The sequence below is a fragment of the Caretta caretta genome, chromosome 8 (genome assembly GCF_965140235.1).
Source record: "Caretta caretta isolate rCarCar2 chromosome 8, rCarCar1.hap1, whole genome shotgun sequence".
In the NCBI taxonomy this organism is placed as follows: Eukaryota; Metazoa; Chordata; order Testudines; family Cheloniidae; genus Caretta; species Caretta caretta.
In genome coordinates this window covers 45,088,445-45,102,633 of record NC_134213.1, presented here as the reverse complement: position 1 = coordinate 45,102,633, position 14,189 = coordinate 45,088,445, and the positions used below count along the sequence as shown (strand labels likewise).

The window sequence follows — 14,189 nt, the reverse complement described above, 5'->3', positions numbered from 1 at the left end:
AGGGTCTCCAGCCCTGAATATTGCTGGAGCCCGGGCACCACAAGGGAATATAACTCACCGCCCCCGGCCCTGAGGATGAGCACCTTTGCAGGGCTACAAGGCCTTGCCGGCTGCTTATGGACAGTGTCACTTACCAAGCCTTATCTAGGGTCTGCTGCTTCTCCTGGAGCTCTTGCTTCAGACTCTCCACTTCCACCTTCAGCTCGATGTTCTGGGAGGAGGAACAGACAGGCAGTTACCCTCACACCCCCGGTGCTCCCTGGCCCTGCCACTTAACCTCCAACCCTGCCCAGGGCCTAGGGACCCCCAGCTCCCATCCCTTCCTGCACACAGAATCATAGAATATCAGGGCTGGAAGGGACCTCAGGAGGTCATCTAGTCCAACCCCCTGCTCAAAGCAGGACCAATCCCCAACTAAATCATACCAGCCAGGGCTTTGTCAAACTGGGCCTTAAAAACCTCTGAAGAAGGAGATTCCACCACCTCCCTAGAAAACAAATTCCAGTGCTTCACCACCCTCCTAGTGAAAAAGTTTTTCCTAGTTTCCAACCTAAACCTCCCCCACCCCGCAACTTGAGACCATTACTCCTTGTTCTGTCATCTGCTGAGCCATTTACTCCGTCCCACATGTAAGCAGTTCCTGTCAGAGATGCTCCATCACCCTGGTCCTGGACAGCCAGGTCACCCGCAGAGCAAAGGCCCTGGGTTAAGCATCTCCTCTCAGCCCTTTGTCTCCCAGCCACAGAAGCTGGTTGCCTGGAGGAGAGGTTCTCCCCTGCAAGTCTCCTGGCTACCAGACACAGCCGCTGGGAGCCTATAACAAATCATAGAATCATAGAATATCAGGGTTGGAAGGGACCTCAGGAGGTCATCTAGTCCAACCCCCTGCTCAAAGCAGGACCAATCCCCAATTAAATCATCCCAGCCAGGGCTTTGTCAAGCCTGACCTTAAAAACTTCTAAGGAAGGAGATTCTACCACCTCCCTAGGTAACGCATTCCAGTGTTTCACCACCCTCCTAGTGAAAAAGTTTTTCCTAATATCCAACCTCAACCTCCCCCACTGCAACTTGAGACCATTACTCCTTGTCCTGTCCTCTTCTACCACTGAGAATAGTCTAGAACCATCCTCTCTGGAACCACCTCTCAGGTAGTTGAAAGCAGCTATCAAATCCCCCCTCATTCTTCTCTTCTGCAGACTAAACAATCCCAGTTCCCTCAGCCTCTCCTCATAACTCACGTGTTCCAGACCCCTAATCATTTTTGTTGCCCTTCGCTGGACTCTTTCCAATTTATCCACATCCTTCTTGTAGTGTGGGGCCCAAAACTGGACACAGTACTCCAGATGAGGCCTCACCAATGTCGAATAGAGGGGGACGATCACGTCCCTCGATCTGCTCGCTATGCCCCTACTTATACATCCCAAAATGCCATTGGCCTTCTTGGCAACAAGGGCACACTGCTGACTCATATCCAGCTTCTCGTCCACTGTCACCCCTAGGTCCTTTTCCGCAGAACTGCTGCCTAGCCATTCGGTCCCTAGTCTGTAGCTATGCATTGGGTTCTTCCGTCCTAAGTGCAGGACCCTGCACTTATCCTTATTGAACCTCATCAGATTTCTTTTGGCCCAATCCTCTAATTTGTCTAGGTCCTTCTGTATCCTATCCCTGCCCTCCAGCGTATCTACCACTCCTCCTAGTTTAGTATCATCCGCAAATTTGCTGAGAGTGCAATCCACACCATCCTCCAGATCATTTATGAAGATATTGAACAAAACCGGCCTCAGGACCGACCCTGGGGCACTCCACTTGACACCGGCTGCCAAATAGACATGGAGCCATTGATCACTATCCGTTGAGCCCGACAATCTAGCCAACTTTCTACCCACCTTATAGTGCATTCATCCAGCCCATACTTCTTTAACTTGCTGACAAGAATACTGTGGGAGACCGTGTCAAAAGCTTTGCTAAAGTCAAGAAACAATACATCCACTGCTTTCCCTTCATCCACAGAACCAGTAATCTCATCATAGAAGGCGATTAGATTAGTCAGGCATGACCTTCCCTTGGTGAATCCATGCTGACTGTTCCTGATCACTTTCCTCTCATGTAAGTGCTTCAGGATTGATTCTTTGAGGACCTGCTCCATGATTTTTCCAGGGACAGAGGTGAGGCTGACTGGCCTGTAGTACCCAGGATCCTCCTTCTTCCCTTTTTTAAAGATGGGCACTACATTAGCCTTTTTCCAGTCATCTGGGACTTCCCCCGTTCGCCACGAGTTTTCAAAGATAATGGCCAATGGCTCTGCAATCACAGCCGCCAATTCTTTAGCACTCTCGGATGCAAGTCGTCCGGCCCCATGGACTTGTGCACGTCCAGCTTTTCTAAATAGTCCCTAACCACCTCTTTCTCCACAGAGGGCTGGCCATCTACTCCCCATGCTGTGATGCCCAGCGCAGCAGTCTGGGAGCTGACCTTGTTCGTGAAGACAGAGGCAAAAAAAGCATTGACTACATTAGCTTTTTCCACATCCTCTGTCACTAGGTTGCCTCCCTCATTCAGTAAGGGGCCCACACTTTCCTTGGCTTTCTTCTTGTTGCCAACATACCTGAAGAAACCCTTCTTGTTACTCTTGACATCTCTTGCTAGCTGCAGCTCCAGGTGTGATTTGGCCCTCCTGATTTCATTCCTACACGCCCAAGCAATATTTTTATACTCTTCCCTGGTCATATGTCCAACCTTCCACTTCTTGTAAGCTTCCTTTTTATGTTTAAGATCCGCTAGGATTTCACTGTTAAGCCAAGCTGGTCGCCTGCCATATTTACTATTCTTTCGACACATCAGGATGGTTTGTCCCTGTAACCTCAACAGGGATTCCTTGAAATACAGCCAGCTCTCCCGGACTCCTTTCCCCTTCATGTTAGTCCCCCAGGGGATCCTACCCATCCGTTCCCTGAGGGAGTCGAAGTCTGCTTTCCTGAACTCCAGGGTCCGTATCCTGCTGCTTACCTTTCTTCCCTGTGTCAGGATCCTGAACTCAACCAACTCATGGTCACTGCCTCCCAAATTCCCATCCACTTTTGCTTCCCCCACTAATTCTTCCCAGTTTGTGAGCAGCAGGTCAAGAAAAGCTCCCCCCCCAGTTGGCTCCTCTAGCACTTGCACCAGGAAATTGTCCCCCACGTTTTCCAAAAACTTCCTGGATTGTCTATGCACCACTGTATTGCTCTCCCAGCAGATATCAGGAAAATTAAAGCACCCATGAGAACCAGGGCGTGCGATCTAGTAGCTTCTGCGAGTTGCCAGAAGAAAGCCTCATCCACCTCATCCCCCTGGTCCGGTGGTCTATATAGCAGACTCCCACCACTACATCACTCTTGTTGCTCACACTTCTAAACTTAATCCAGAGACACTCAGGTTTTTCTGCAGTTTCGTACCGGAGCTCTGAGCAGTCATACTGCTCCCTTACATACAGTGCTACTCCCCCACCTTTTCTGCCCTGCCTGTCCTTCCTGAACAGTTTATAACCATCCATGACAGTACTCCAGTCATGTGAGTTATCCCACCAAGACTCTGTTATTCCAATCACGTCATAATTCCTTGACATCACCAGGACCTCCAGTTCTCCCTGCTTGTTTCCAAGGCTTTGTGCATTTGTATAGAAGCACTTGAGATAACCTGCTGATCGCCCTTCATTCTCAGTATGAGGCAGGAGCCTTCCCCTCACAGACGTTTCTGCCTGTGCTTCCTCCCGGTATCCCGCTTTCCCACTTACCTCAGGGCTTTAGTCTCCTTCCCCCGATGAACCTAGTTTAAAGCCCTCCTCACTAGGTTAGCCAGCCTGCTCGCAAAGATGCTCTTCCCTCTCTTCGTTAGGTGGAGCCCGTCTCTGCCCAGCACTCCTGCTTCATGGAACACCATCCCATGGTCAAAGAATCCAAAGTCTTCTCTCCGACACCACCTGCGTAGCCATTCATTGACTTCCACGATTCGACGGTCCCTACCCAGGCCTTTTCCTTCCCCGGGGAGGATGGACGAGAACACCACTTGCGCCTCAAACTCCTTTATCCTTCTTCCCAGAGCCATGTAGTCCGCAGTGATCCACTCAAGGTCATTCTTGGCAGTATCATTGGTGCCCACGTGGAGAAGCAGGAAGGGGTAGCGATCCAAGGGCTTGGTGAGTCTCGGCAGTCTCTCCGTCACATCGCGAATCTTAGCCCCTGGCAAGCAGCAGGCTTCTCGGTTTTTCCGGTCAGGGCGGCAGATAGATGACTCAGTCCCCCGGAGGAGAGAGTCCCCGACCACCACCACTCGCCTCCTTCTCTTGGGAGTGGTGGTCGTGGAACCCCCAACCTCAGGACAGTGCATCTCATGCCTTCCAACCAGCGGAGTCTCCTTCTGCTTTCTCCCCCCAGACCTTCCCACCAAATCTCCCACCTTCTTCCTTGGCTGGTCCCACGGAGGCTGCTTTGGGGTTTGTCCAAATCCAGCAAACCAGCAATCCCAAAATGCTGACTTTCCCAGCACCCCAGCTGGCTCTTCAAGACCAAAACATCTCTGCAAGCATTTATACCAGGCTCCTTGCTACCTCCGCTGAGCAGCTAACCCCACCACCACATGGGCCTGATCCAATACAACTATGCCCACTGACTTCGAGAGGCCTGGATCAGGCCCCCTCTAGGTAAAATAGGGCCTAGTGTCTCCCCATCCCCAGCAGCTGGGCTGTTGTCCCCAGCACAGCTGTCTCCAGAAATGGAAGCTGAAGGAGTAAGTTTCATGTTTACTACAAAGCAGCAAAACCTGTGGTCTAAACACCAAGTGAGCAGTTTCTGCTGCACCTAGCTATGCTGAATGCACCTGGATCCCCTGCAAGAAGGGTGGACAGCTGCTGTCGCTCTCCTGCCCAGCCCTGGAAGGAGCTCCGTCCGCACCCCCGCTCCCGGCGAGTGGGTCAGACTTCTTCGGGGGTTGGACAGGAGACCGGTATGGTGGCTGCAGGCGACTCAGTATGCAGCACTCTTCCCCTGAGTCAGAGCGTCCTGTAGCATGGTGCTAGGTGGCTCCGTGCAGCCGGAGGGCTGGCTTTAGCAAGAGACAGCACACAAAACTCTTTCCATTTATGGTCACAGGGGGTTTGGTTGTTTTTCTTATAGCCAGGGGAAGGGGTGAACCCCAGCATCCTGGCCAGGCTCCATTAGGGACCCTTATGTCCTGCTTCCCTAAATCCACCCAGCAATTCTCACTCGATCAGGGGTCCTCAGGACAATTTTTTTGGTGGCCTCAGAGGGCAGCCATCAACTCTTGCTGGTGGCAGCTCTCACACTTTTTCCTAAAATACTTAATTAGCTTTAGGAACAACAAATAAATACGCACGTGTACACGTCCAAATCATTGTAGTTTATTTATTGCTCGCTAGTAAGTCTGCTGTGAAAAGTGATACTTGTATGTTTGTTAATATCACTTTTCACAGCAGACTTACAAGCTAGCAGTAAACATCTCACTTTTCACAACAGACTTACTCAGCCCCAGCAAGCCTGGGGACAAATTAAGCCCTGGATGCGGGGTCGGGATAGGCAGCAGGGGCCAGGGGCGATGGAATTGGGAGGGGCTGGAGGAGACAATGCGGGGCCAGGGCCCGAAGCCCCGCAGCCAGAGCCCGAAGCTCCGTGGCTGGGGGATGGGGATGGAGCCTGAAGCCACACGGCCAGAGCCCGGGGCCCGCTAACATGCAGCCAGAGCCTAAAACCCTGTGGCCAGAGCCTGCTGCACTGCCACCCCAGGGGTGAAGCCCAGAGCCTGAGCCCCACTGCCTCCAGCATTGTGCCCACCCGTCTCCAGAGGGGGGGCAGGTCCCAACCCCTGCTTGCAGCCCCAGCAGCCAACACCCAGGCAGTTGATCCAGGAACAACAAAGAAGGGGAGTGGTCGCTGCCTTTCCCCCACCCCCAATCACAGCCCAGGAGACTGTGGCCATAAGAAAAGCTCATGGTGGCTGCATGCAGCCACAGTGGCCACATTTGAGAAATGCTGCACTAGACACCTCAGTGCCTCTCTTTTGAAGATGGAGATTTGTCTGGGACACCTCCCCTCCCCATGCCAGACCCACATGGTCCCAGATGAGCTGGACAGGCTGGTTACAAGAGACAGAAGGTGCAGGACAGAAAAAGGCCCCTGCAGTGCGCTGGGAGCAGCCTGCCCCATTGGGTGTCTGTGCTGTTTAGTTAATTTCCTCCCACAGGGGCAGGTCCCTACATTCCCTGGAAGTGAAGCTCCCCTTGTTACCTGCAGTTCCCACGGCTCTGTTCTCTCCAGTCCCTGCTCTCATAGTGCCTCATCCTGCCCTGCTCCCACCTGTTCCCTGCAGCTGCACCCCGGGCCCTGCGCCCTGGAGCTGGTGTGGTGCATGCAGCGAAAGACTTGACATTCTCATGGATTCTAGGCATAGCTGGGGGGAGAACATGGGGGTGCAGCGCACTAGCTGGCATGGAGCTATGCTACTTGGTCTTGGAATGGGGTCTGGAAAGGGGACAGGAAGAGGGAGTCGGGGAGAGGTTTTGATAAGTGCTTCGCATGGATTAATGCGTACAACGCATCCACACCCCTCCAGTGACTGGGGAGAATCCAGAGAAGGGGCCCAGACTGCACTGTCAGCCTGACTTTCCACCCATTCACACCACAACAAATTTTTTCAAGGTGCTACGTGACCCAGTTGCTTTTGAGCTGCTGGTCTTGGGGAGGGGAGCAGCACGGATGGGGGCAGCTGGGCCTGGGTTTGGCCCACAGGTGGGTGGTGACAGGCCCCGCCCCACACGGAGAGCACGAGTGGGTATTCATGGTGCCAGTAGAAAACACTTGGCCCATCCCCAAGTTCAGAGTAAGGCAGGTTTGGCTGTAGACGAGCATTCACAGCAACACAAAGGACCTCTGCTCTGACAACTGGGTGCGGGCAGTGTGGGGATCTTCTCGCCCAGCCACTCTGGTTCCCATCCCCTCCACAGCACTATCCTCGCTGCCTGCACCACGGCCCGCCCTCCCGCACCACGCTGGGAACACACATTGAGCCAGAGCCATCAGCTGTCATAGGGCTCCAGTGTTCCCAAGCTACGCCCTCACTTGCTCTGCAAGGCCAGGTGAGGACGAATGACTCAGCCCTCCAATATGGGGCTCTGTCTTACCACAGGGGGTGCCTGTGTTAGGGCCAGAGCTCCCCCGCTTCTCCCAGCTCCCAAAACACTACAACAGCCCCCAAGCAGCCAGGGCACTGGATTAGTGGTTGCTGGGGGTCCGCTACCTGCTTCCCTTGCTCAGAAGCCCCCAGGCTACAGCGCACAACTAGCTAACAAAGGGCACGAGAGGAAATTTTTGCCTCTGTCCGTTGTTCACATCCTGCCTTGCTTCCTGGTAATTCCAGTCAAGCCGCTTTTCTTTCCTCACCTAACAACGCCAAAAGCAGCAGCCAGGCACAGAAACTTTTGACCCAGTGGTATCTGAACCCTATAGCACATGGATGAATGATGCCACCACATGGATGAATGATGCCACTCCTCCAGTGTGTTGCACCCTCTGCTCAGTCCCAGACTCGCAGCATCCCCACTTATCCAGCAGGCACCAACTGGGCCCAAGAACCGGACAAGTGATCAAAGAGATACAGGTTTCAGAGTAGCAGCCGTGTTAGTCTGTATCAGCAAAAAGAAAAGGAGTACTTGTGGCACCTTAGAGACTAACAAATTTATTTGAGCACAAGCTTTCGTGAGCTATAGGTCACTTCTTCGGATGCAGAGATACAGGCTCTCAAGTGGTTTAGTAATGCAATGACCAGACAACGCAGGGAACCAGCACTGCCAGATCACTATCTCAGAGCCAACCCAAGTAAGTGTTAAAGAAAATTATCCCCCTTTGACAGCCAACATCCAGATTGGACTACTACCACCCATGATGCAGTGCCAAGGCAGGGCATACACTCTCCAGTCCTGACCGTTAGCTAAATAGCCAATCACAAAGAGACAAACACATGGTTTAGCTCCAAGTCACCCCTTCTGGGCAGGGTTTAGCATCTACGAGGCTGCTTTAACCCACCTGGGCAATAATCTCTGGCTACACTCTCTGGCCCGGCAGTTTTGCAGGCAGCAACCTTACAGCCATAAGAACAAAGGCTACAAGCCCCAGAGGATTTTATGAGAGCCCCTCCCTGGGCTCTCTGAGCAGCACCGAGCCCTTGTCACTCTCCCTAGGAGGCGCTGAATCCCTGATTCAGCTGCAGCAAGTCAGCTCCCAGCTGGTAGCACTCCAGAGCAGCCTTTGAGCCCAGGCTGTTGTCTGGTACAGCAGGGCCTCCACCTAGCATACTGCTGGAGAGGGGGGCGGTCTGGGAGGCTCCCCTCCTGGAGGGGCCAAAGGATTTGCACACCCAGAATCTACTCTCCCTTTACACTGGTATAAATCAGGAGCAGCTCCATTAAAGTCAGTGCAGTTACCCAGTGTAAACCTGGGAGAAGAGGTTCAGGCCCCTAATCAATCCCATTATAAGTGGGAAATCAGTGCGGCAGGGTGTGAGGCTATCCACACACTGCACAGAAGCCCCTTGCCCAGAGACGCCTGGCCTAACCCAGTGCCCAGGGACTGCTTCCTTCCCCGTCTACCTTTCCTCCCATTTCGCTGGGTACTACCGGAGCTGCTACGATTCGGTGGCTCTGGGGCAATATCAGAGGACAGTGTCAGCAGACACTGTCAGAGTCAGCAGGCTTCCACGAGGTGCAGTGACCTCGTAGGAAGGAATCACCCTCCTCCCTGTATTCCCCGGCCGGCCAGGGGAATATGCTGCAGCCTGGCAGCATGCTGTCACTCAGTATTTCCTACACCCAGGCCTTACTCAGTCCCTCCAGCAGCCAAGGCCCCCAGGGCCCCGCCTGGAACCACACTGCAATAAATGAAGGTGGGGAGCTCCCTTTTATGGACACCCAGCCAGCCAGTAGCTGTAAAATCCCTCTTAGTAGCTGTTCTTTAATTGCTCTACCTGTAAAGGGTTAAAAAGTCTCACTGCTATGCATACATAAAAGGAAGTGAGTGGGCACCTGGCCAGAAGAGCGGATGGGAAGGCTAGAACTTTTTAAAATTGAAACAAGACTCCCCTTTTGTCTGTCTGTGGTTGTTCTCCTGGAGAGGCAGACAGGGAGCAGCTATGCTGTGAGAAGCTTAGGCCAGGTGTGAAAAATCATCGGTATCATACCTAGAAACTACTCATCTAAAACCCCAGATATGTAAGTAGATCAGGAAATGTCTAGGAAGATGTGATTAGGTTTCTCCCTTTTATTTCTTTATGGCTTATGGATTCCTCTGAGCTAACCCCAGATGCTTTTGTTTTGCTTGTAACCTTTAAGCTGGACCTCAAGAAAGCTATTCTTGATGCTTAATCTTTGTAGTTTTTTTTTAATCTAGCAAAAGCCTAAATTCCCAGATGTATTTTCTTCTTTTTTTAATTAATAAAATTTACCTTTTTTAAGAACAGAATTGGATTTTTTTGTCTTAAGAGGTTTGTGCATGTGTTGTTTAATTAGCAGGTGGCAACAGCTGATTTCCTTTTTTTTTTTTCTTTCTCAGCTCTTCCCCAGAGGGGATGGGGGTGAAAGAGCTTGAGAGTACCCCACAGGAAGGAATTCTCAAGTGCGCCTTCCTGGGTTCTCAAAGGGGTTCTACACTTGGGTGGTGGCAGGATTTACCAATCTAAGGTCAGAGAAAAGCTGTAAGCTTGCAAGTTTAATACAAGCCTGGAGTGGCAAGTATTAATTTTTAGAGTCCTTGTGGGCCCCCACCTTCTGCACTTGAAGTGCCAGCGTGGGGAATCAGCCTTGACACAAGCACTTTGTCATACACTGGCCCTGGTAAAAATAATGTAGAGCGGCTAGTCTGTCCGAGAGAAACCCTGCGTGCTGCAGTGGGCCAGTCGTTTCTCTCTTCCCCCTGCGGCTGGGGTTGGGCAATTCATCTCAGCAAAAATGCGCACTATCCCAGGCTGCAGTGGGAGGCTCTGGCAGAAAGAGCTAAGGAGGGGTATTGGCTCTTCATCACAGCCTCCAGCTCACTGACACGGTGGTACCACACTGCCTCAGGCAAGAGTGAGAGCAATCCCGAGCTGCCGTCCTTCAGAGACGATGACCTGGCTCTGCCCAGGGAGAGGACTGAGTCTAGCACAGGTTTTAAATAGCAAAGAGGGATAAACACAGGCTGTAACGCCCCACCGCAAACAGGGATGGACAGCCAGGGCCATGGGGGAGCTGTTGGGCAAGCAGACCCGCTGCAGTGCCCTGCAGGGGTGAGTCCCCGCTGAGCTGAGTGCTCTGGGGCACACAGGCAGGAAAAGGGCTGAACGCAAGCAGACACCATGGCAAGTTATTAAGCCACCAGTCTGCTGCCCAGCCAGGATGCCTGCTTTGGAAAGATACATTTCTCACTCTGCCTCCATGCACAGCACATGGATATGGCAAGACTCTGCGATGCCCAGCCGCAGTCCTGCACAAGGGGATCTACACCCGAGAGGGTTTATTATGGCACGTGGCTCAGATTCATCTGTCCCCACAGAGATTGCTGAGCATCTGCAACTCCCTAGGGACCCAGATAGTTCTGTGCCCCACGTGCCTGTGCACAGCGGCCTGCATCTCCCTTTTCCCAAATGCAGCAACCCCTTGCTAGCCCCCCCGGCCGAAGCTAGACAGCTCCGCTTCTTCCTTGACACTTTCCATCTTTCAGACCCTCACAGCTGTCTAGTTCTCCCTCAGCCACCATAAGCCAAGCCCTGCCAACCCCAGCATCCTTTTGGTGGCTCCTCTCCGAGCCCCTTAGATTTTGCATGAACCTCTCTGGCATTAGAGTGGAACATACCACTCAGAGTCCACTGCTGCCAGGGTGAGCTAGCCCCTTTATGGGGGTTGGAGGGGTGTGGCTCTGGTTTTGCTCACCTCCCCAGGTGAAGGGGATGAGAGTACAGGGGTCACGTGATGGGGGAGCATGTGGCTGAGACCAGGACTGCCATGGGAGATAGAAGGACAGCCTGCAGGGGCAGGGGAGACAGCAGATTTAGGAGTGCTACTAAAGAGCAGGGGGAGCTGCTTCAAATGGGCTGGCTAGGAAGGCCAGGAAAGGGAAACAGGGTGGTTTGGGCTCAAGGGCGGACAGCCCAATGGTTTAGGATGCCATTGAGGGCACCACAGCGGAGGGAGGGGTCTCCTGCTGCTGCCAGTCCATGAAGTAGGGCAGACACTTCTACCAATGAGAGGCAGGAGGAGCTGACGGGAGTCCAAAGCTCACCCCAGTAGAAGGCCCCAGGCTGTCATGGAAGAGGGCAGACCCTGGGAAGATGGGCTGTTCCTGAAGAGCATGTTTGTGCTACGACTGGATTCCCTTTGTTCACTCCTAAGAAGTAAGCTCCACCTTGGCTGGGACACCACGGTGCTGCTGCTAGAGAGCTGCACCTCCCCTCAGAGCCCCACAACAGCTACAAGCCTCTGGGTGACTGACAGGGGATGCCGGACCTGATACCACTGCTTCAAGGAGCGTCAGTAGCTATACTTAGAGTCCAGTTTTGTACCAGGCAGCTCTCTGTCTCGGTTAGCAGCATCTAGATAAGCCAATGCTGTGTGATAACCACCTTGGGGAGCAGTATTACAGCCTTGGTCTCATCTAGCCACAGCCAACAGCCATGTGCATCTGAATGTTCAGTGGGAACCTATTACGTGAGTTAATTCACTGTTCCTTTATGTGCTCCCCCCCGAATCCGTTTGTCACATCCACCTGGGAGCTCTCTGGGGTGGCCCCATCTCTTCATAGAATGCCAGCACATGAGAAGCCCGGCCCCTAGACACCACCACCATCCTGCTAAGGAGAGACTGGCTGCCCTTGGTTCCTTTCAGCTGTCTGGTGTCTGACGGAGCAGTGAAACACTCACATCAGCAGAGCACGCGGAAAGTCAGCTCTGGATCTGAGACGCTCTCAGCGGAGCATAGTAACACGCAAAGCTGGCTCATGAGCCATTGAAGCCAGTGAGCAGGATTGGGCCCCATGTGCCCCAAAACAGATCAGGGCAGATGTATTTCACCCCATCCCACCATGATCCAAAGCAGCTGAAGTTGTCAGAGACAGGGCTAGCTGGGCTTCGGGTCTGAGCAAATCTGGCACCTCCGAGGTTCCAAAACAGCTTGTTATCCAGCTTGGGACAAATGCAGGGGCTGCCACTTAAAGCAATGGCAGAACCACTCACGCTTGCCATGAGTTACTGGCTTATCTAGTATGCTCATCACCATGGTATCGAGCCACCTCAGGCTTAGCGAGCTAATCCTCTGGAGGCTAGGAAAGGGTTATTATTACCACTCAAAAGATGGGAGGCAGAGAGATGGGTGACTTGCCCAAGATCACAGCCCTGTAGCATGGCTGGGAATAAATCCCAGACTGTCATAGGACAGGGCCCTTTCTCAAGCTCACCCTCCGTAGGTGTCTTAGCCATGCTAATGGCGAGATGGGGTGTCACCAGGGGCCACTGAGTCAAACTTGCCCTGTCTGCAAGCCCAGCGCTGTAGCTACATGCAGTTCTGTCTCTGGCTGAAGATTTAGACTAGCCTGTCCTAACTGAACAGGTGATGGTCAGGGTGCAGCCGCCCAAGGGAAGAACAGAGGGTCCAAACCCCAAAGAATAAGCAATTGAGTCAACTGGCTGTATACAATGTTGCTGTGTATAAAAATGTCAAGGAAGGTCTCTTCTGAAAGCTGGTCATGTTCTGCACTTGACAGCCCCAGAGATGCATAGACAGCCTGTGGTCATGAATCCATGTATCTGGGTAGATATTAAACCATGCTCCTAACCTGTGCTGCAACGTTCAGCCCCACCTCTCCATGGGAGGTGGTCAGCCTGGCAGCGAGGGGCTGCATCCCCAAACAGATGAGACTAGCTCCTAGCACCAATGTCAAGGCTATATCCCCACTCTGGCACGTCAAGTGCAGAAGGTAGGAGCCCGCAAGAATACTAAAAATGAATACTGGCCACTCCAGGCTTGTATTAAACTCCCAAGGTCACAGCTTTTCTCTAACCTTGGATGGGTAGATGCTGCCACCACCCAGTGCAAAACCCCTTTGAGAACCCAGGAAGGCGCACTTGGGATTCCTTCCTGTGAGGTACCCTCAAGCCCTTTCACCCACCCTCTGGGGAAGAGCTGAGAAAGAAAAAACAAAGGAAAACAGCTGTTGCCACCAGGTAATTAAACAACGTGCACAAACCTCTTAGGATACAAGAATCCAATCCTGTTCTTAAAAAAAGGTAAATTTTATTTAAAAAAAGAGAGAGAGAGAGAAAGACAATACTTCTGGAAACTCAGGCTATTGCTAGATTTTTTTTTTTAAACGGGAAACTACAAGGATTAAACACCAAAAATAACTTTCTTGAGGTCCAGCTTGAAGGTTACAAGCAGAACAACAGCACCTGGGGTTAGCACAGAGGAGTCCACAAGCCATAAAGAACTAAAAAGAGATAAACCTAATCACGTCTTCCTAGACATTTCCTGATCTACTTACTTATGTGAGGTTTTAAATGAGTAGTTTCTAGGTATGATACCGATGATTTTTCATACCTGGCCCCAAGCTTCTTACAGCGTAGTTGCTGCCCTGTTCCCTCTCTCTGGGAGAACAACCTCAGACAGACAAAAGGGGAGTCTTGTTTCAATTTTAAAAAGTTCTAGCCTTCCCATTGGCTCTTCTGGCCAGGTGCCCACTCACTTCCCTTTACCTATGTATCGCAGTGAGACTTTTAACCCTTTACAGGTAAAGCAAATAGAGAACAGCTACTAAGAGGGATTTTATAGCTAACTGGCATGCTGAGAAGCTCAGCAAAGGTAACTTGTATGAGAAAAGAGAGTTTTATCTACTGTGAAAGGATAACACCTGAGGCTGCAGCTTTGGTTGTTTTCTGTGTAGCCTCTCTGTGTTCTTGTCCCCTATCTATTTCAGCTCTGAATCCGGGGCTGTTCTATTAAATAACCCTTGTGTTTATTTTTACCCAAGCAGGTCTCTGTTGTGCAAACTGTGTGGTGTGTGCCAAAGTGAGCTGATAACTAGGGGCCAGTTTCACTCCTGCCGGGGTGACGATCCAGAAGGGAAAAGGCCATGTGTCTGCTAGTTAAGAACTCAGGGTGGATGGATTTGGAGGGACTGGGG

The 14,189-nt window shown here is 52.1% G+C and overlaps 1 protein-coding gene across 2 annotated transcripts in view; it reads right to left on the bottom strand.

The window, feature by feature from the left end:
* The window catches only part of PDE4DIP (phosphodiesterase 4D interacting protein), a 152,576-nt gene that overhangs the window by 102,462 nt on the left and 35,925 nt on the right, over positions 1–14,189 (bottom strand). For both annotated transcript variants that reach the window (XM_048861884.2, XM_048861887.2), the window contains exon 5: positions 135–211. In XM_048861884.2, coding sequence (XP_048717841.2) covers positions 135–211 — 77 coding nt within the window. The remainder of the gene's footprint in view (positions 1–134; positions 212–14,189) is intronic.